The sequence below is a fragment of the Abrus precatorius genome, unplaced genomic scaffold (assembly GCF_003935025.1).
Source record: "Abrus precatorius isolate BTA unplaced genomic scaffold, Abrus_2018 Scaffold10, whole genome shotgun sequence".
Classification (NCBI taxonomy): domain Eukaryota; kingdom Viridiplantae; phylum Streptophyta; class Magnoliopsida; order Fabales; family Fabaceae; genus Abrus; species Abrus precatorius.
Genome location: NW_020874292.1, coordinates 285,322 through 308,804, shown reverse-complemented (window position 1 = coordinate 308,804; position 23,483 = coordinate 285,322). Strand labels below are relative to the sequence as shown.

At 30.5% G+C, this 23,483-nt stretch overlaps 2 protein-coding genes across 4 annotated transcripts; one reads left to right on the top strand and one right to left on the bottom strand.

Moving 5' to 3' along the window:
• Window positions 1-338: 338 nt before the first annotated feature.
• Window positions 339-3,340, top strand: LOC113847094 (pentatricopeptide repeat-containing protein At3g49170, chloroplastic). Its single transcript, XM_027475965.1, has one exon. It carries the CDS (start codon window positions 346-348, stop codon window positions 2,827-2,829), a length of 2,484 nt encoding a protein of 827 aa, XP_027331766.1. The 5' UTR covers window positions 339-345; the 3' UTR covers window positions 2,830-3,340.
• A 2,156-nt stretch (window positions 3,341-5,496) lies between these two features.
• Window positions 5,497-12,199, bottom strand: LOC113871713 (ethylene receptor). Of its 3 annotated transcripts, none has more exons than XM_027508814.1 (8): window positions 12,124-12,199; window positions 11,877-11,956; window positions 10,124-11,071; window positions 8,530-8,898; window positions 8,154-8,420; window positions 7,928-8,055; window positions 7,564-7,761; window positions 5,540-6,187 (listed from the first exon to the last, which is right to left on the bottom strand). In XM_027508814.1, exons 3-8 carry the CDS (start codon window positions 11,027-11,029, stop codon window positions 5,833-5,835), a joined length of 2,223 nt encoding a protein of 740 aa, XP_027364615.1. In that variant the 5' UTR covers window positions 11,030-11,071; window positions 11,877-11,956; window positions 12,124-12,199; the 3' UTR covers window positions 5,540-5,832. The 3 variants fall into 3 exon arrangements, with proteins under 3 accessions (XP_027364628.1, XP_027364615.1, XP_027364621.1); XM_027508820.1 differs by having other exon boundaries at window positions 5,596-6,187; window positions 11,881-11,956; window positions 12,124-12,189; XM_027508827.1 differs by lacking the exon at window positions 11,877-11,956 and having other exon boundaries at window positions 5,497-6,187.
• Window positions 12,200-23,483: the final 11,284 nt, after the last annotated feature.

The following is a 23,483-nucleotide window of genomic DNA, read 5'->3' as shown; positions in this document are numbered from 1 at the left end:
AAAAATGAATTATTTTTAATTTATAAAAAATATTATCTTTTTTCTTTTATAAGAGAACTTATCTAAAAGTTCACGTAAATATAACTAAAGAGTCTCTATTTTAGTTTAATATTTTGTCAAATTCTTTTAGGTTATATTTACAAAGGCAGTATTTTAGCTTATTAACTTAGTTAATGAACTTTTAAAGCTACTGACAAAACAAAATGAAATTTATTAATATTTTTATTCTTTTTATTATTAATAATTAATAATATATTTTGTGAGATAAAAAAAAAAATATTAAGTAGATAAATGAGAAGTAATAAAATTGATTTTCATCCATATAATGGAAGAAAGAAGAGATAGATGTTGGTGTTGGAGGCAAAGAGTGGAAAGGTGTGTGAATGGGAAATGGCGAGCCTAAGCCTATGCCATTCTCCGATTCTGAGTGTCGCAGAGCTCCGCAAAGGCATCTCATCACTGAACATGGCGGAAGAGAGAAGCCTCATAAACGCATCGCTTCTTCTGAAAGGGTGCATAAGGTCTGGTAACTTAGAGCTTGGTAAACTCCTTCACCACAGGTTGCTACACTCTCCACTCGTCCTCGACTCGGTTCTTCTCAACTCCCTCATTACCCTCTACTCTAAATGTGGGGAGTGGGAGAACGCACTTCAAATATTTCACAGCATGGACAATCGTATCAGAGACTTGGTTTCTTGGAGCGCTATCATCTCCTGTTTTGCCAACAATAACATGCAATCCCAAGCCCTCGTTATGTTTCTTAGTATGCTTCAATCTGGCCTTTATCCCAATGAATATTGCTTCACCGCGTCCATTCGATCTTGTTGTAATGCTCAACATTTCTCCGTCGGCCGTGTCATCTTCGGATTTATACTGAAGACTGGATATTTTGATTCTCATGTTTGTGTTGGTTGTGAGCTAATCGATATGTTTGTGAAGGGTGGCAGTGATATTGAATCCGCACGCACGGTGTTTGAGAAAATGCAGGAGAAAAATGTAGTTACTTGGACCTTGATGATCACTAGATTTGCACAACTAGGTTTCCTGGGTGATGCCATTGATTTGTTTCATACTATGTTGCTAAGTAGGTATACGCCTGATAGGTTTACTCTGACTAGTCTCGTGTCAGCCTGCGCCGAGTTCGATTTCTTATCGCTTGGGAAGCAATTGCATTCTTGGGTTATCAGGTCTGGATTGGTTTCAGATGTGTGTGTTGGTTGTAGTTTGGTGGACTTGTATGCAAAATGTGAAGCTGTTGAAAACTCTAGGAAAGTGTTTCATAGGATGCCGCATCATAATGTTATGTCTTGGACTGCACTCATCTCAGGATATGCGCAAGGTAGTGGAAGAGAACAGGAAGCCATCAAATTGTTTTGTAGAATGCTTGAGGGTGGTCATGTTGCACCAAATCGCTTCACATTCTCCGGCGTCCTCAAGGCTTGTGCAAATCTCCCTGATTTTGGCTTTGGCAAACAACTTCACGGCCAAACAATTAAACTAGGCCTTTCTGCAATTGATTGTGTGGGGAATTCTCTTATTAACATGTATGCTAGGTCTGGAAGAATGGAATGTGCTCGAAAAGCCTTTCGTATCTTATTTGAGATGAACTTGATTTCTTACAATGCAGTTGTAGATACTAATGCAAAAAAATTGAGCTCTGAAGAATCCTTTAACCATGAAATTGAGCACACTGGCATTGGACCTAACTCTTTTACATATGCATGCCTCTTAAGCGGTGCTGCATGTATTGGTACAATTGACAAGGGTGAACAAACTCATGCCCTTGTAGTGAAGTCGGGGTTTGGAAGCGACCTATGCACTAATAATGCTTTAATCTCTATGTACTCCAAGTGTGGAAACAAAGAAGCTGCATTACAGGTCTTTAATGACATGGGGGATCGTAACGTCATAACTTGGACCTCTATCATAAATGGTTTTGCAAAACATGGATTTGCTACAAAAGCATTAGAATTGTTCTATGAAATGCTTGAAATAGGTGTAAAGCCTAATGAGGTCACTTACATTGCGGTTTTATCAGCCTGTAGTCATGTTGGTTTGATTGACGAGGCATGGAAACACTTCAATTCCATGCGTTATGATCATGGTATTGTTCCACGGATGGAACATTATGCATGTATGGTTGATTTGCTTGGTCGATCTGGATTGCTTTTAGAAGCCGTTGAGTTTATTAACTCAATGCCTTTTGATGCTGATGCATTGGTCTGGCGCACATTTCTTGGTTCTTGTCGGGTTCATCGTCACACAGAACTTGGGGAGCATGCTGCAAAAATGATTCTCAAGCGAGAACCACATGATCCAGCTGCCTATATATTATTGTCAAACTTGTATGCATCAGAAGAGAGGTGGGATGATGTGGCAGCCATTCGAAAAAGCATGAAACAGAAAAAATTAACAAAAGAAACAGGCTACAGCTGGATTGAAGTTGAAAATCAGGTGCACAAATTCCATGTAGGGGATACTTCACACCCCCAAGCTCAAAAGATATATGATGAACTTGATAGATTGGCTTTAAAAATAAAAAATTTGGGTTATGTACCAAATACAGATTTTGTTCTTCATGATGTGGAGGATGAACAGAAGGAGCAGTATCTGTTTCAACACAGTGAAAAAATTGCGGTGGCATTTGCTCTTATTAGTACCCCCAAAGCAAAACCAATTAGAGTATTTAAGAATCTGCGGGTTTGTGGAGACTGCCATACGGCAATAAAGTATATATCAATTGTGACTGGAAGAGAGATTGTGGTGAGAGATGCAAATCGGTTTCATCATATCCAGTGTGGGAAATGCTCTTGCAATGATTATTGGTAAATGGTAATCATATACATCAAATTGAGTATAGACTTCTTGGCCTCAGGACTGTAAATTTTGAATGGTTATTTTTCCTTATGCTTTAGTCATTCACTGTTTTGCTGCAAACACCAAGGAAATTGTGAATATGGAAACTCTATACTCTTCGAACCTAGTAGCCGTTGACATGACAAAATGAGTTAAACAGCCACCAAGCCAACCTACCTAACCCACCCTCCATAACTTGGAGTTGTTGCAGTCAGGTTGACCCACTTGGTCCATTTTCTTCATATAGTTATTTTTTTCTTAGCTGTGAAGTCCTCCAAAATTCTTAATGCAAACATAATTGTTATTATTTTTCATAGCTTTTTTATACTATTTTTATTATTTAATTGGATTGACAAGTTAACCCACGATAAAATGAGAGTTTGTTAGGACCTATTTTGTTTTTAAAATATTTTTTGTTTTTACTTTTAATTATAAAATTGATATATTATTTTTCATTTTATTACCTTTTATAAAAAAAAAAAACCTATACAAGAAACAATGAAAATAGTTTAATATCACATAATCAAATATCATATCAATATGTAATTTTATCATTACGAGTCTCTACTTTCTATCTTTTATACTTAATGCGTAAAACAAATAAACACGGTATCTTTGTGTTCAATGACCTCCTTCGTATGCCATAATCAGTTGTATGTCATGTCGTCTTATCCAGTTTCTTCACGTGTTCTGCTACCATCTTTCACAATTTAGCCTTATTTCCTCACTTTCTTGTGCGCTTTTTCTTCTCCTTTCTTAATTTTCATATATTTAGTTGCAAGACCTATTTCGCTCCTCCATATGCCTCTGATAAATTTACTTATCATGATTGCACACTTACTCCTTTCGTTCATGTTGATACAATGAATAATACCAAGTTTTCTGCATGGGCAATCTTGGAGAAGGAAAAAGCTTTAGAAAATAAAATGTAATTATTTAGGTATTGTTAGCGGTGTTTATTAATTATAATTAAAATTAAAATTAAAATTTATTTTAATAAAAAATTATATAATTAGTTTTTTTTTTTGTTTTAGTGAATATATAAAGTGTATTGTTGAAATAAAAATTGACCTAGTAGCCTTAATTGTTTATCATACAATGAATCAGTTATCATTAATATAAAAAATAGGTAAATTTTATAGTACTATCTAAAATGAGAAAATATTCTATATTCTTTTATACGTTAAATAATTATGATCGTTAATTTTATATTAATAAATAATAAGGTTAATAATTTATTTAAAAAATACGTAAATATTCTTTAATCTTTAAAGTACTAAAGGAATCACAATCTTCAATCAAGAGAAGGTATACAATATTTTTTTCAAATTTAAGAGTATTATAGTAAACACAAAAAGAAAAAATCAATAGTAAAATTACTTTTAGACAAATTATAATCAATCAAAACTTAACTAATCTATTTCATCTAGTTGAATCAATTATTAATACATTTGTAAATAGATTTAACATTTTTTTCATATATTAAAAAGTAAATATTTTGAAGTTTAACAAATTTTTATTAAATACTTTTTTTATGTTACTTTCACCTTTATGATTGATGTAAAAAATTACCAGTGATTTGTGTAATTAAGAAAAGTATTTGGTGTTATGTTGTTACATAAATTAAGAAAGGTTTATATAGAGTGAAAAAAAGAAGAATTATTGAATGAAATTTTATTAAATCCTAGAAAAATATAAACGTAATTTACCTTGAATATAAAGTGTTTTATTCTCACAACGTTATCTAGTTCAATAAGTTGAAATAAATGCTTTATTATCTAGTCCAGTTAACAATATTGATATAAATAAAATGTAACCAAAAAAAAATAAAAATCAATAAACTCCAGCTAACAGCTACATGTTATCATTGGTTTTGTTTCCCTCGAGGTTCATTTCCCTTTTGCTAAGCAGAAGAGATACAGTATCTTTATTTTTTTAATTGCATAGAACATTGTTACACTCTTTCATAATTATGTAGGATTCCCTTACAATATCAATTTAAGTTTTATAAGATAATGCATACTCTTAAATTGCTTTAGGTTATGCGATATAGGCGAACATTGTATGAAAATAGCTTAGCTATGTTTTAAAGACATGAAATAAAATGGAACAATCAAAGATAGGGCAAGAATAAATTTATATAAGATCAGGTATGCTGGTTGATAAAATGTACAAGCGAAAAAATAAATATTAATGAAAAAGATTAGTTAGGAATTAGCACAATAAGTGTTTCTTGCATTTATGGAAAATTGAAAGCAAATTTTAGTCACATAAAAATCGTTAAATGATGTTAACAAACAGTATTCAGAAAATGTTAGCTTTACATGTAATTCTGACAAATAAAAATTATAAAAAAATAATTTAAAAAAGAAGTATATTTTTTAAGATTCTATATTTATTTTGGTCGTGAATATGTTAAAAGCAAATGCAGGCATATTTTGTCAAATATTTATAGAAATCGGGGATTTCCACACACCAATGGTCGATTCCATGTCCCTGAAATTTGAAGGTGTTCGTTGAACCAGCATTGGTTGTCCTTGCAATTGCAATCTATTGAAATTAAACCTAACTAAGCCTTGTAGGATCACTATGTCACCAGACCCAAGTTGACGGTAAACCAATACTACACCATTTGGGTATGAAAGCACCTCCTCCTGGTCTTACTAAAAATAATATTAAGTTAATTAATCAAAACAATATAGGACAGAATAATGCAATTTAACCGCCACTGCAAAACATCGAAAGTCTGAAATGCTATAAACATGCAGAATATTAAACAAATGAACCTTTTTCTTCACAAAAAAAATTTAATGCAGACTCAACTATTGTTCCTTTTGCTGAGGTTTCGTAACAGCAAAAAGGATGATAAACAATGTCAATTGCCTCGTTGCTTCAGAAGACTGTGTTTCTCCAAATTTGATTTAGCTATGTACAACAGAAAAATATATTTCATAATACGAAGCCAAATCTGGCAGGTCAAACAGTTTCAAACAGAACTCGGCGCTCCAATAGTTCTGATAAAACACCCCTCATTTTGTCAACAGAAACAGGTTTCAATATAAGGCCATTCATACCAACCCTCATACAGTTCTCTTTGGTCACCTTTTTGGTGTTTCCGGTAAGAGCAACTATCAGTGGTCTATCGTGATGTTTCGTAAACTTCTCATGTAAGCGTACTGCTAGTTCATAGCCATCTAACCCTGTACAAACATCCATGAAGACCACTTTGTGTTCTGGAGAAGCAACACGCAGGCATTCTTCACTCGAGCTTGCAGTTGTGACATCACATCCTAAATGCATAAGAAGTCCCTTTGTTACTGTCTTGCTAACCCTGCATTACAAGTTTCAACATCAGCTACGAGACAATCAAACAAATCAATAAATTTCAATTACTTGTTTTGTTTCCTTTTTCCCACATATGCACACAGCAATTTCAGCCACTAATTCTGATTTTTGAGCTCCTCAGATAGCAAGTAGAAGGTGAATAAGTAGATGAAGAGCTCAAACCTGGAGCGTATATTCTTTTTTGGCAATAAAGTGGGTGACATTGTACATATAAATCCTTAGATATAAAATTATTCATGTATTTCTAAAGATATTGAAATTTCAGGGAGAGTGAATTGAGAACGAATTGGATTTAACTCAAACCCTCAAGAGGGAAAGATTGATCCAATCATTATAAGAGATACTTGCCTATATATACCAAGCCTACATGTAGCTTAAGGGGGCATGGCGGCTTCATGGCTTTTCCAGTGCAATGTTAATTTATGTAATCAGTCCTACAAGTTAATTGCACTGAAAAATCCATGGTACCAAGTTTTTTTTTCAATCAAGGGTGGCCTAAATATCAGATCCACAATAAGCTCTAATTCCATGTGAATTTTGCACTTAAGTCTAACTTAACACCAAAAGCTAGAGACTTAACACAAAAGCTAGATCGTAAGATGAGGATTGTTTTAACCTTTATAAGCTCTTATTTAATTATATCTATAGTCAATGTGAGACTTGAACAAAACTAAGCCAAATTAGAAAATTATTTTTTAAAATAAGATTGAATAAAAATGAAAGTTATCAGAAAAGTTTTTGCTGCAAATTTATGTAATCTACAAATTAAGCTTTGCTAGAACTGATATTGATTGGAGTGAGGGCCAAAATTTGGGAGGTTTACTAGAGAAGGAAGAACGGAAAGAAGGGTCTGGAAGCTGAGTTGGCATAGTTAGCTATTAGTGGAGTAGGATGTGAAGAGGTCAGTTACAGAAAATAAGAATTTGTGGATTAGGGGCAGAGAAACTGGGTTTATCTGATGAGCATTCTGCTCTGGAAAGTTTTTTTTTTTTTTTCCTTCATTGTAATAGTTGTTTGAACTGGTATTTCAATAAAATTCAGTGTTAATTTCTTTTGATTCCTAATGGATATGATGCTCTAAAGTCCTGAACCTACACATTTTGAGCTAGGAAATTATAAATTTAATAACATAAACTTTGATGAAAGAATTATTTATTTTGGATTAGACACAAGGAATGTCAGCATTTGGCAGCATCATGCCTTCAAGAACATTTGCTACCCAAGAAGTTGGGAACTAACATAAGTAATCAACTTAAGTTTACTTTTCTATGAAATCCCAAAATTCTAATGGTTTTACTTAAGTAAATGACATAGTAACATATTTCAGAACTGAAGGAACAAAAATAAAGCTATGACACTGACCCATTATCATCCATGACAAGAACCTTGAGCCCAGCAAAGTTTGTAGAACCATGATTTCCTGGGACTTTAGGCACAAAAGGTAGCTTAAATTCATTTGATCGGTCTGGGATACCAAGTTTCACAATAAAAGTGGCTGTGCATCCTTTACCAATACCTTCACTTTCAATCCATATATGTCCTTCCATGAGATTAACAAACCTGTTCACAATTTAAAAGAACAGTACATAATCAACAGAAAAATCTCAAATAGGAATTCTAAAGAGAGCTTGATTCCAATTTTGCAAGAAAGGTTCTAAGAAATAGCAAATATATTAATATGCTTCACATCCTAGTTTAAGGCAGTAAATATACAAGAGTATAGTACCTCCGACAAATTGCAAGGCCAAGTCCACTTCCAGGCGGATTTTTTGTTGTTAATGATTGGCTTTGTGCAAACTTAGTGAATAACTTTGGGATATCTTGTGGATTAAATCCTAATCCTGAATCTTTTACCTATAATGTGTAAAAATTGTACTCCATCATGATGCAAGATAACAGAGGATACAATATCCCATGACAGAAGATTGACAATTAAGCTTAAAGAAACAAACCTGTACTCGCAAATAAAAGTGACTATCACTTGGCACTGGAAGAAAGTCAGGATTTCGAGCATCTCTGAAGGATTCAAGCTTTGCAACAAAAGCAGTGATGGAAATGCTACCTTCTTTTGAGAACTTCACAGCATTACCAACAACATTTAGAATAGTTTGCATGAGACGTTTTTCATCACCAATGGCATACACTGGCAAATCTGAAGCTAACTGTAAAGTAAGTGACAACTTTTTAACAGAGGCAACAGGCTTAATCAAGTTAAGGACCTGCAATCAGAGAAACAGATCTAACATCAAGTTTTTAAGAAACTCATGATCATCAGATACAAGTTAGACCAATATAATTGAATCGCAGGATTTAGCATGAGAAGTTCACCTCTCTGAACAAAGAATGAAGATTAAACGTGGCTGCTTCAAGTTGAAGACTGCCATCTTCAAGCCGTGAAAGATCCAAAACATCATTGATGAGAGTAGCCAACAAATTGCTGCTTTTCAATATTGTCTCCACCATCAGACGTTGCTCAGCTGTCAGCTCTGTTTCCTGTAATAATGAAGAGAGTGCAATAACTGCATGCATGGGAGTTCTCATCTCATGGTTCATAACAGCCAAAAAGTCATTGCGAGCACGAATTGCAGTTTCTGCTTCTCTTCTTGCTAGATCAAGTGCAACATTCTGCTCCATGAGCTGATCCCTTGCCCTCATTGACTCTTCTAAGATTGCAGCATGTGAAAGAGCAACTGCTACCTGGTGCAGGGGACAACTGTAATAAGTTATTGATAGACTAATGCAGTACAAAAACAAATGGTTCACATCATATTTCAGATGACAAATGTTTCAATATGTCATTGTACACCACTCAATTCAACAACAACCTCCAAGCCTTTTCCCATTAAGTGGGATCTGGTACATGAATATAATTAGATAACCTATATTAGTAGTTACAAACAACATGTTAGGTACCCATTAGTAGTTAGTTATAATGTGTTAGTTAGCTCGATTTAGTAAATTTGGCATGCTGCCTATAAATAAGTAGAGGTGATTGAGGTGGAGGGAGCTTGTCAATTGTGAGAAAAGGCCTTTGGCTTGGGAGCAGTCCCTCAAAGAACTGCAGTGTTCTATCCTTGTAAGTTGTAATTGTTGCTCACCCCTAATTCTTCTTAGTAAGATACCCAGTTTCTATCAGAATCTGTTAGATATATAATATAAAAATCATTCGAGAGTCTTCACCTAACAGCGTAAGATTTTGGGAAAGTTGGTTAGCTTTTAAAAAACAAACTGTACAAGGCAAGGGTAAAAGAAAAAGAGTTAAAATATTAACTTACCATACATATCCATTATGGAAAATGGCTCAAATTCACATAAATTAGAAAACAAACCGTAGGAAGTTAATTTACAAAACTATATGTTGTTTAAACTAAACAGAAAGAGAAAAATTCAATTTTAATAAATGTGTCCAAAGTCACTTTATGTTTGCACAAAAGGAAGAGTTTAATCCTTTATAAAATACAGAAACCTAACACATTGAATTTAAGAGAATTATGCATGAATATAATCTATTATAGGACTTAAGCTCATCAACTAGAAATAACAACATAAAAATATAAAAATCACTTTGATAGAGAAACTTAAATAAAAAGCAATGAATGACAAATATATCCAGGTAATATATATATATATATATAAGGATGGGATGCATTGACACCAGGTGTAAATCTTAGACTTACACCAAATCCCAATCGTACAAATCAATAATCTAACGGTTAAAAAGTTATCTCTTTTTACGCACTTGTACTTTATTATTTTAGTTAACCAACAAGTAACGTTAGATTATTAATTTGTACTGTTGGAATTTAGTGTAAGTCTTCTAGTATCAATGGATCCTAACCCATATATATATATATATAATGACACATGACGTGGAAAAGAAATGTGCTAGAAAGGCAACTGAATAAAAAGGAAAATTGCTAACCTGATCAGCAACTACCTCAACCAGTTCTAACTCATGTACATGCCACTGTCTAGCGCTATCTGATGGTAGCATCAAAACCATCAAAGCATAACTTCTCGTTGAAACTTCCGGCCAATCATATATTTGGAAATTAGAAAGATGTAATAGAGGAACCCGAACAGCTACTACTGCCCCAGGCATGTATTTTCCAGCATAAGGTCGTAATCTAGCAACTGGACAATTTGGGGAAATTTTTACTGCCCGGTTGATACTAAATACTTGATTGATCACAGGAAGATGAATGGGTACTGTGTATCCAACTGGGTTCTGCTGTCGCAATGTATAAGAGAGTTGAAGCTCTAACCCAGATCGTGTTGGCATCCATAAGGCACATTCCTCAAGTGCCAAAGTTCTACCCAATTCAACAAGAGTTGTTTTCAGTATTGTGTGTCTATCAAGAGTGCTTCTAATCTCATGAGTCAACATCCTAACATGTCGACCAGTTTCCTCCTGTGTGCGAATCAAGCCCATTTCTCGATCAAGCTCTGCAGCCTTGTTCTTCAAAAATAATTCCCTAGTTTTAACACTTAATAAATCAGGAATAATATGTACAAGCATAAGGGCAGTTGCACATGAAACCACAGCAGTTAAAACCTTAGCAGTGGTCATCACAGCGGCCACAGTCCTTGAATGAATTCTAAAGGTCCATAAATTAATTAGATGTGTTGCTCCGCATAGAACTATGAAAGCACCAAACTGAACAAGGACCCATCTATATGGAAATACTGCTGATTTCTTAACAAAGTAGATAAGCTCCAAAGGGATTGAGAAATAAGCAAGAGCAATGAAGAAATCTGAGATATATTGGTATTTCATCAATAAGTCATCAGCAGGCAATTGTGGGTCAATACAGTTGCAGGATTCCATAGTGATTGAACCACCTCAGCCGAATCTTCCTTTTTCACATAACTGCATTAAAAGATGGAAAATGTAAGCATCAGATAGAAGGGAATGGAATGGAAAAAAAAAAGCAACAATACTAGGATGAAACCAACTATCAAGTGAATATTAATATCAGAGCATTCTGTCATTCAATTCCCCCTGATATATGTTTCTAAACCCAGATAAAAGAGAAAAATCAAATAAACATAAGATTGGTTCATACCATAGAGTCATAAACTATAAAGATGAACCAAACATTTGCCATCCATATTAAATGAAGGCAGCAAAGTGCAATATAAGTTAGAGCTGCAATTTCAAAAACCATGCATATGTCTTAACCAAATAATGACTTATGCTTTTGAGACAGTTGGTTGATGACATGGTATAAAAGCCTCTATGACTAAGTGATTTAGAGTTCAAATTTTGCTTCCCTGATTATTCTAATGAAAAGTCAAATTTCAGCACAATGTAGATAGGCCTAGGCATTATTCATGCTTTAATCCTACCACTTTTATTCGTATAAATCTTTACTAGGATTTTAAAACCCCAACAGTTTTGTCACCATTCTCTTGACTATCAAAGCTCAGTTCTCTCTTTCTTTTTTGGGATGAAAGATGAATGGGAATATGAGAAAATAAGATTCCAAAGTGAATCAAAATGCAACAATTGTCTAATTCCTATGCATAACAACCAATTATCAACAATATAAAATCCCTGGTAACAAATCATGAGTAGAGCACTGGAAAAGTCATGAAGAAAATGGTATCCCATAATGAATGTAAGGGAAAAGATAAATCATTTTCAATATTGAACAGCTAAGCTAGTATGCTACCTGCCTTACAAAACAATTCAGATTCAATCAACCGCCTCACTCTTAGGTCTCTTCATTACCCGTCCTCAAGAGAGTTAAAGCTTATATGCAAAAAGGCAATTCAAATACAATTTTGGGTAAGCACCGCAAAAGCAACGCATCAGAATCGATTCTGCTTTAGCCTAATAGGGAATTCGGGAGGAGAAGGAGCGTATAAAATTTAGACATAAAAGAGAGAAAAATAGTTACAGTGATCTATGAAACTTACATGGATGACGGAAAAGCGAGCGAGCGAAGAACATAACATGACAGAGAGGAAGAAAAAGGGACAGAACAAGTTGCTTACATTAAATGTAATAATAATATTATTAATATGGCGGTCAAGTTCAATGGATTGCTTTGCGGTGCTTACCCAACATGATTGCGACAGATCTTTGCAAGTCTCCAATAGTCAATAACTAAGCTTTTCATCCATTTTACTTTTTCCTTTCTTTTTCTCTTCCACCCACAACCTCTGCTCAATCTTACATTTTTACTTTAAATTAATCGTTTGAAAATTAGAATCTTAAGGAAAAAAAGTTAAGAAATTAATGAATAACAATATATTTAGAAAAGTTTAATTAAATTTTTACTTTTATTCTTTAACATTTGTCTAGAAGTTATTAGAGTTTTTGGACTCAAATTTATTACTGTTAAACTTTTTTTTACAAATGAAATATTTTGACATGTAAAAGAGAAAAAACTACTTTGAGTGTTAAAGAATGAGATGTCATTATAGATTATTAATACATGTATTCAACTTATTTAAAGCTATTAAAGTAGTGACATATATTTTTTAAGAGATTTTTACAGTAAATTTATATTAAAAAAATACTCAAATAGACTTAGGGTCTATTTAATTATCTAAATAGATCCAAATCCTATAAATGAAATTTGGCCATTCAGAATTTGGTTCTTAGGAAACTGAGTTGGCTTTTTTTTTCATTTTTAAATTTTATTTTATGTTTTTATATAATAAAATAAATATTATTATTTAAATTATATTTATATATTTATATTTTGTTAAAATAAATATTTATAATATGTTTTTCTAATAAATATTTTAGTAGTTATATATAATAAAATAAGTTTTATTATTTTAATTATGTTTATATTTTTATATTATTTAAAAATGAATGAAAATAATAATAATATTAATTTTAAATGTTTATTAAAATTTATTTGACATATTTAAGATAATAAAGAATATTTTTGTTTTTATTATTATATTATTTAATATAATTTTGATTTTTTTAAAATAATATTAATATTATATTTTGAAATTATATTTTTTGTTATTTAATATTATATTTTAAAAAAATAAAAATTACAATAATAATTTATTTAATTTTAAATTTGTATAAAATAAAAATTATAATAATAATTTATTTAATTCTATATATTTATAAAATAAATAAAAATATTAAATAATAACCAGTTTATTTATTTATTTTGAGATATTAATCTTTATTAAAATTTATACATAATTATTTATTTAAAAAATATGTTATTAATATTAATAAACATAATTAAATAATATTATATAGATATATTATATATATAATTATAGATTTAATATAAATTACAAATACTAAAAATTTAAAAGTTGCAATGATATTCATAAAATTAAAAATGACATTAAGAAAATTTTAAAATAATAAAAACAACATAAATCAATGGAGAACTAGAAACTTGAGCGATGTTTGGATATGTCTTTCTTGTATGACCAGGAATGTGACAATAAGAACAATTTTTTACCCGACTTTGTTGTTCTCTAATGTTCATATCTATTCTTATTTTATTGGAATTGGGTCGACCCTTTGAAGTTTTGGATTTGGACACAAAGTTGGGCCCCTGTAAGTTGGTCAATAGTCTTCGTGTTTGAGTTCTGCAAACTGACCTTCGTATACCTTAAAAACTTGTTGTAAGGTATACACATGATATATGTAGATGACAAAGTTGTGATATGTATGTAACCATGAAGCAAATACATGCGAGCATGGGATGTGAACTTTTTGAAACTTGTCACAATCACACCACATTTCATCTAATTATACTGTAAATCTTCCTACGGGTTAAATTTCTGTCGAATGTTATGCTTTTTTGACTAAAAATCCAGTACTTGTTCTGTTAAAGGTGATGACTCTATAAGTATTCGCCTTTGACTATGCATCTTGAATTGCTTTAGTTGCAACCTTCGAGTACATATGTCCAGCATTAATCATTGCATCTACTTCCCTGCTTCTGTCAATGAAGAACTTATTGCAACAGGTGTATGTTTCCATGACCATGGAGCAAATTGGTAGGTTTCTAGTTTTCTTCAAGACAGAATTGATTGACTCCACTAGGTTTGTTGTTATGTGTCCTCAGTGTCATCCATTGTTCCATGCCAGTGTCCATCTTTTCCTTGGGATGTTGTCCAATCATTGTGCAGCTTCAGGATTATTATCTTTTACTGTGTTGTAATAGTAAAAGAATCTCGGTTCAGTCATCCCATATGCTGAAAACAAGATTACAAATTAAATTAATATAACTAGCTAAACAATTGTATAAAATATTAATGATAATCTAGAGTACGTAAAAAATTAAAATTACCCATATTCACAACATCTTTCTTTAGTGCAACATTTTTGAATCGTCGCATGAAATTTTGTGCAATGTGTCTGTGTCTAATGCAATAGACATGGACAGAATTGTTTTCTATCCAATCACTTCCATTTCTGGAATATGCACTTCTTATAGCCTCGTGACAATTCGAAATGAGGTACAACCCCTCTTGCAAGGTTTCATACAAGATTTTAAAATATATATATATATATATATATATATATATATATATATATGCATCGCTAGTTTCATCTTTAACCACAGCAAAGGCAATAGAAATTATGTTGTTGCGGCTGTCTTGTGCAACTGCCACTAATAAAGTCCCTTTATATTTGCCATACAAAAATATTCTATCCACTTGAACAATTGGTTTGTAGAAGGCAAAACCATCAATGCATGGCTTGAAGGTCCAAAACAACCTCTTGAATAACACATTCCCCTCGTCAAGCAAGCCACCCTTGTATGCCGGTTGTGTACTCAATTTTCAAATGAAGTCCGAAACATACAGTTGCATTGCAAGCAACTGTCTAGGTAAAATATGGTATGATATTTCCCAATTTCTGAAGATATTTTCAATGGCATGTTGTTTTCCCAACTATCCCTTTCTATAGATGATTGTGTAATCCATTGTGGACTTTATGTGAGCTAAAATGGTTGCATGGGTGTAGATGGATTAGTCTTAATAATTTCATGAATGATTTGAGAAACCATTTGTGATCCCAACTTGTTATAATCCTGTGAAATGAGTGGGGAAGCACATGTGTGGCACCCTTCAAGCTTTATTATTTTTTAGTGTTGCTCTTTTGTGCGCAATATAGCGTGACATCTCTAGGCACAATCATTGTGAACGCATTCCACAACAAGCCTAGTTGTGCTTGACATCTTTACTTTGTAAGTACAATTATTGACAATATGAAATCTATATATGGTGTCATGCACTTGTTCTTTTGTTAGGAAGCGCTGGCCAACAAATAGTGTTTCAGGCGAATACACTACCATTTTACGATCAAGAACATGGCCAAACTCAGAGTCATGTTCTTGTATTTGACTGGAAAAGTTTAAAAAATGTGGAGGTGGGTTGTATAATGGTAATGGTTATGATGGTGGAATATTTGGAAGTGGAAGGGAGTCTTTTTCATCATCCTGTTGTTGAGATAAGATTTCATCTTCTTCCTTGCTAAAAGGATCAAATACTTCGATTGGGAGACCCACAACAGCATGTTCTTCAATGAGGGTTTTTTCAAGAGGCTGAGAGGGTAGGTTTGCTCAAATGGTTGGGAGGGTATTTCATTAAGATCCATGAATGGACCAGTTAAAAGTTGTGTGTAAGACTGAAGGTCGGAATTCATATAATATGTTGGAAAAGATGAATTTATGGTTTCATAAGTTTGGTAAGGTGAAGGTGAAAGTTATGGTGGCTGGGTTACTTTTGTAGCAAATGTAACATATAATTCTACACCTGATTGAAGTTGATTTAAATCGTGGATGTTGAAGAGTGCCTCGATGTCTTCATCATCGTTCAACTCAATATATGTGTAGTTGCTAACTTCCCGGCTAAGTCTAATTGGGTAGCGAAAATTTATGGTTGTCACTCTTTCATTTTCGTCTCGATTGAGTTTTGTGTGAATGACTTTCTTAAACCTTTGTAGAGTCACTCTTCTCTTTAGATGTACCAATTTGGTTGATGATGAGGTGAACGTGACTCCTTCATTAGGACATTAGTTAATGACACCATCAAAGTGAACAATAATATAGATTGAAGAAAGAGAAGGTTCACAAGAACAAGAAACAAACATAGAAGGTTAAATGAATAAAATGAACACGAATATGGCCATTTATAATGGTAACATTGGATTCTCAGTCATTCAATGTTTCGCCACGTTTTACAAGTGATGGTGACCTTTCTATTCATGTAGATCAAGAGATAGTGACTTTTCAATCACGTAGACCAAGAGATAGTGACTTCTCAAGATTCCAAGGGTACTCTCGTACCAAAGTTTATCTATAAATATGTTCATCCGAGGCCACATGTTTTAATTCAAACTTGCATCAATCTTTGTTCTTCGTTTCTCTCTGTCTTTGCTCTCATTACTAAAAATGTTGTTTTAGAAACAAAACGAACACAGATCTGCTTTCATTGGAAAAACGGTAAGTTTTACACATTATCATTATTAACTGAATATGTAAATCAATATTCTACATATAATGTTACTAATTTATTCTGCAGGAAACTTAAAACATGATTTCATCTTTTCTGTCATTCAATGCTAGAATCTAGTCCTCTAATTGTTCCTATACTTGAACAATTTGATTTTGCTGGGGTAGCAAAGCTAAGGCATCTTAAGGTGGATCACGCGTTGATAACAGCTTTGGTCGAGAGGTGAAGACTTAAAACTCACACATTCCATTTTCTAACAGGGGAGTGCATCATAACCCTAGAGGATATTGCACTTCAACTCAGGCTAAGAGTTGATGGTTTACCAATCATTGGTCTAACAATGTTTGACTGAGAGGAAATGTGTGACACATATCTCGGTATCGTGTCAGTCAAGGGAGAGTCACTTATTGGCTCTATGCTAAAACTGAAGTGGCTGAGAAACAACATGTTGTCATTACCAAAAGAACCATCTAAAGAATAAGTTCATGCCCATTGTAAAGCTTATATACTATGTTTAATTGGAGGTGTTTCGATACCTGACAAAACAGACAACAAAATACATGTTATGTATTTAGCTTTATTAACTAATCTTAGAAGAACAAGACGATATAATTGGGGTTCTGCTTATTTAGCTATGTTGTACAGGGAAATATGCAGAGCCACAGAAGTTGGTAACAAAATAATGGGTGGTTGCTCATCACTGTTAATGTCCTGGGCCTAGTATCGCATGTCATATATTGCACCAATTTTTAGTAATCCACCAACATACCCTCTCGTGTGCAGATAGAGCGGGAGTAGAGTACTAAATTTTTGAAATAAACCTTACAATGATGTTGTGGGGTACAGATCAATGTTTGATCACATTCAAGTTAATCAGGTAACTCTTTATATTTATTTTCTTATCGTTTACACATCATTTTAAGTAACAAAGTTAAATTTATTTTTAATTTTTATGGGCGCCATATCAAGACTTGCAAACATCAATATCCACGAAAGCATATAAAGATGTCCAACTGTGGACTTCATGTACCGTCATCCTTTTTTTTGTAATTGTTGAATGACACCAAATAGATAGAGTCAAATTACAGTTTCGTCTCTTCTAATAAGTCCATTCTCCATCGAATAATTTGAATGACCTCCACAAAATTGACATGAAAGGAAAATAGGATGAAAATTGGGTTACAAGACATGCTCAATAGATCGAGATATGGAACAACAGACGTGAGCAGACAATAACAGATCATCCAATGCAAGACCAATTGTGTCACACACAAGAATACATAGAATAGTACATTGTTAATTCCATCTCTTTCCTATATGTGCTACCATTACTACAAGATCCAAGGAGGAGCGATCAACAACTAGGGACTACCAACACATTTGAAATCGGTACGACTTCCACACCGTCATACTACGAGACTGCATCAATTTCTTCAAATATTACGCCAGAAGCAAACATAATTAACACAAGACATTTGTTTGCAACAACATCGAAGGATTTTTTTACAAACTTATTTGAAGTTGATTTTATAACTCCATCTTCAGCATAAACTTACATACAGTCTCTTTACCAACCGGATTTTGCTAATGAACCTAGTAATTCATCAAATGCATTCTAACGACTAGACCTTCATGATGATCTAAATCCTCCATAAGTTCATCCTGAAATCTTAGAACAACAACCACAACGACGAAACTCACCACGTCACAGACATCGCTCTCGTTGTAGAACTGGCTACCATTACAGAGATAGTTAATTATTAATGTTGTTATGAATTTGTTATCATCTTTATTAATGTATTTTGTCTTCATGAATGCTACCTTAGTAATATAAAAATATTAATTTCAGAATATTTGTTTCAAGTATAAATAATTAACTTATAATTTAATATTTTATTTACTTTTTAAAATAATTTTTTTATGCTCAAATAAAATTTATTAAAAATTATAATAGTAAAGTTTTAGGATTTAAAGTATTAAAAATTATAATATTAAATAATGTTATTTTAAAAAAAACTAATTTAATTAAAATAAAATTTTTATTCAAAATATCATTTTATTATACTAATATTTAAAAATATTAATTCAAAATTATATATTTAAATAAATAAATGAACAGAATAATATTTAATATATTTATTTAATTTTAAAAAATATAATTATTATTCTTTAAGTATAAATAGTTTAAGCATTAACATTATTATCTAAAATTATATACTTATTATTTAAATATTTTAATTAGTTTTTAAAAATTATCTAAAATAATTTAATTATTATTTAATTATTTTAATTATTTTTTAAAAATATAATTATTATTTTTTTGTAAAAATATTATTTATTATCTTAAATATGTCAAATAAATTTTAATAAATATTTAATATTAATATTATTTTTATTTTATTCATTTTTAAATAATGTAAAAATATAAACATAATTCAAATAATAAAAATTATTTTATTATATATAATTAACAACTTATTTATAAATATTTATTAGAATAACATATTATAAATATTTATTTTAGCAAAATATAAAATTTAAATAATAAAATTTATTATATTATATAAAAATATAAAATAAAATTTAAAAACAAAAAAAAAAAACCAATTCAGAATTCGATTTTCTGGGTGGCCAAATTTCATGTACAGACTTTAGGTCTATTTGGATTTTTTTTCTTTTTTTTATAATTTTACTGTAAAAATCTCACTTTTCAAAGAATATAAATAAAAGCAATAACAATAATTGATGGATAATTGGTTCAACTAGTTAAATTAAAGAAATTATATATATATACAGAGAGAGAAAGGGGCATAATATTAAATTTTCATTACACAGATTTTGTGTCAAAGACAAAGATCCGAGTCCTCCTTCTTGTCTAAAATTTAGAACTTTTTATTTAAGATATAAACCAGTTACACAAATTAACTCCAGTCACACTAGTTTCCAAATAAAAATAGTTAATAATATGAACTAATCGATCAGTTTAATTTGAATTTAATTACGCTAACTTTATCTTAATCTATTCGTTTTATGACAACATTTTAATGCCTTAACATTGATATAATGTTCTGCTTTTCAATTTTTCAATCCCCAAAGCAATAGAAGCCATGTCCTTTGTTTTATTCTTTGTTCCCATGTCAAAGTTCTAGAATATATCTTTTCGAATGCATCGCAAGAGAGAAATTGTTCTTATCTTAACTGTAAAATTAAAAAAATGAAACTTGTTCAATTGAAATAAATTTGAATAAGTGACAATAATATTTTGGTTGTGTAGTTGAATATGATCTTTAGTTGACTGAACCGTATAGTTGCCAGGAAAATAACAAACGTAAGTTGATAGACTAAGAACATCATTAACTATGTCACAATTACATGCAGTCTCATTTCCAATGTACAAATGAGATTGTTTTTAAAAGAGAAAACTATTTTTAAAACATGCTCTGACTTGATTTTTCATTTCATCTTGATTGGTTTGGTTCTACTAACATCTCAACATTTTTTCTTGGACCATTGGAATAATAGGTGTAATTGATCCATCAAAAGATATGCAGGGGTGTCCTTTGCTATGAAGTATTGCATCTTCAAGTTTCTTATTTCCTTTCAAGGCTAGAAAGATGGACTAGGTTTTAACTTAGTAATAAACCCATTTGAGTGTAATAAAATTTTAAAAAATTCTTTAAATGATATGTCACATTGAACAGACATTTTCTTCTTTTTTTGTTTTTATCTTAATTTAGTCATTTGGATTAAAGGCTGCATGATATGAACGTGTCACTGCTAGTTGGCTCTTATTTTTGTTTGAATTGAATACTTGCCATCTAACTATTACTATTTGCTTCACACTTGGATTGAAACAAGAATCATTAGTTGTTTGTTTTTTTTCCCTATAATGGTTTGATTTCATAGGTAATGGCAGGGGAATTGATGATAGGCTGCTGTTTCAGAGGGATTTAATGTTTTGGAAGGCCATGCTGCACATACACATTTTCTTAGGCTAGAAAAATGAACTAGGTTTTAACTTAGTATTAAACCCCATTTTGGGTGTCATAAAATTTTAAAAAATTCTTTAAATGGTATGTCATGGTGATTAGAAGTGCATTTTCTTCTCCTTAAGCTTTTCAATGATGGGAATAGTCTCCTCCTTATTTATCTAAAATACAACACAAGCACTTCACAAGACAAATGAAACCCTATTCACAGAGTGTCTGTGTCACCCATCTTCAATTTATGTTTATCTAAAATACTTATTTTGTTATTTGTTGATCAAATTAACAGTAAAATTATTTTAGAGAAAAAAACATTTATGTAAAAGCTTATTAATTTAACAACTATGCATCTTTTTTTGAAAGAATCAATAAGTAGCTATAAAAATCACAGAAGTTGTCAGATTGGTTTTTGAAGAGAAGCAACTTTGGAACAGAGCCATGTGAGGATTGCTGTTCGCCAAATTGTCAATTTGGTAACCAAAGCGGGCCAGCTCGGGCTAGGGTCCGCAACTTACACTTTATTCAAAAGAATGATGTAATAAAAGATTAAAAAAAAATAGAGAATAATAATAAGAAATAAAAAAAATATGCTATATATAACGATAACAAAATTTTAAAAATTATGTGCATGTTTAGATGATTTAATATTTGGTTTAAATATTGTTTTATTTTTTATATGTTACTTCTTTAAAATTTCATAAAGAATTTTTTTAGATAATTTTTTAAATAAAAAATATTTTAAAACTAGTCTAATGTTTACTTTATTAGAAAACTGTTATCTTATTTTTATTTTTTTTATTTTGATCTTTATACATAATATATTTTATTACGTAATCCTTGTATATAATGCAATTTAATTTTAGTCCTTATACGAAAAAGAAATTAACTATAAAAATAAAAAAATGTATTTTACAAAGAAGTCAAAACAAAAATAAAAAATATATATTAAGATAAAAGTAATTTTATCATCAAATATAAATTAAAAATGTTGCAATAATTCATGATGATTTAATAATTTAAAAAAAAATATTTTGTAGCTTAACATGTTTATAAAAATTATTAGGAGAAGACGGTATTTGAGATTCAAGTAAAATATATTTTGCTTATATTCATTATTAAATATTATAAGAAAGAATGTAAACTGATTTTTAAATGTTAAAGTCAATTTTTTTCATTTGAGAAAGTAATGATAATTTTTTTTTAATTTTGTTTCATTTACATGTTAAAATTTATAATTAAATTTCTATTATGGTGAATTACCTGTTTTATAAATAAAATTTCGATAGAGCTTTTTAAATGTTGGTCTCTAATTAAAATTAAAAATTTACTTTAATAGTAAAAATAATATAAAAAGATGGTACTAATTCCAGAGATAAATCTTTAATTTTAATTAAAGAAAAACAGCAAGAGTATTTAAGGCGTATATAAGCTTTATTCTTGAAACAATTTTTTAAATAATCTTTCAAATGTACTAAGAGTATAACAATAAAAGACCTTTGACTATACTTTTAAATACTAATTTCTCATAACTATTTTTATAATCACATTAATTTACAGCTATATTATTTAAAGTTAGTACACTATGTATTGTAACATGTCATAAATTAATTAATATACTATGACATCTTTCAACTTATTTTCATAGTGAATTTTATTTTGAATTTCTTAATTAGTATATATAATTTTTATTTTAGTCCATATGCATAACAACTTTTTTGTTATTTTGATACCTATAGTTTATTTAGTTATTTTTATGTATAAGAACTAAAATAAAAATCTGTTATATATAAGGATCAAAATAATTTTTTTAAAATGAGAGATCATTGTTTTACGAACTTTAATAGTAGAGACTATTTTGAAAATATTTTTTCGTTAGGGAGGACAAATAAAAAAAACAGGTTCTTATAGCAACTAAAATTGAATTTAAACCATTTTTTATATTAAATAAAAAATAGTTTAATTAAATTTTTCTATTTTTATTTTTTATATTATATAAAATTTATTTAATAAATAAAAGAAAGAAAAAATTTTACTTATAAAAAAAATTTAAAAAAATTAGTGGACCTCTGAAGCAAAATTTCTTATTCATATAAACAAACATATTTATTTATTTAATAAGTAAAATATTAATTTGACTATTTAATATTATAAGTAAAACATGTAATTTTTTTTATTAAATTTATTAGTTATAAATATTGACTCCTATAAGGCTTTGGGTCTTGACTGCTTTCAAATTATTATTTCTGATTTTATTTATAATAAATGAAAATCTAATTTTACTGTGAGTATGAATTTGAAATTTAACTCCAGTTGTTACTCTTTCTTTTTTCTGTATTTTTTTATTATTATTGTAGTTTATTTTTCATGAATCTGTCTCATTTTGCGATTTTGTTTTGGTTTACTAGTGAAAGAATAAAGATGGGTGATATTTAAGGGAGAGGAGGATCTACCTCTATTCCAAGCATATATTTTACAGTATCTATCATTTTACTACTAAATTATTACATTTTGTTTCAGATGTTGAGAATATTAAAAAAAAAAAAGTCATGATTCATTATCCTATTTTCCCATTATAAATGGATAATTACTGTTTAATTATTTTAGTTGAATAGATATGTTGGCTGAATGAACAGCGAAGAGGGACTTCAACTCCAGAGATAAATTGAAATGCATTTTATATATTATATCTTTTTGTTATTACAATAGTTATATAAAGACAAATCTATAGATGCTTCTTTGAATGTTATCTATTGTTTATCAATTTGCTTCTTACATAATATTTGGATTGCAACCATGACTCAAAAACTACCCTTGTCAGCTTATGTAACATAAACAAAA

What these genes read in the sequence shown, in the direction of transcription:
- LOC113847094 (XM_027475965.1), top strand. Translation starts at nt 346, where the DNA reads ATGTTGGTGTTGGAGGCAAAGAGTGGAAAGGTGTGTGAATGGGAAATG.
- LOC113871713 (XM_027508827.1), bottom strand. Translation starts at nt 11,029, where the DNA reads ATGGAATCCTGCAACTGTATTGACCCACAATTGCCTGCTGATGACTTA. An exon ending in GGCCTTGCAATTTGTCGGAG is followed by an intron (nt 7,762 to 7,927) that starts GTACTATACTCT and finishes AATTGTGAACAG; the next exon opens with GTTTGTTAATCTCATGGAAG. An exon ending in CTTGTCATGGATGATAATGG is followed by an intron (nt 6,188 to 7,563) that starts GTCAGTGTCATA and finishes CTTGTAATGCAG; the next exon opens with GGTTAGCAAGACAGTAACAA.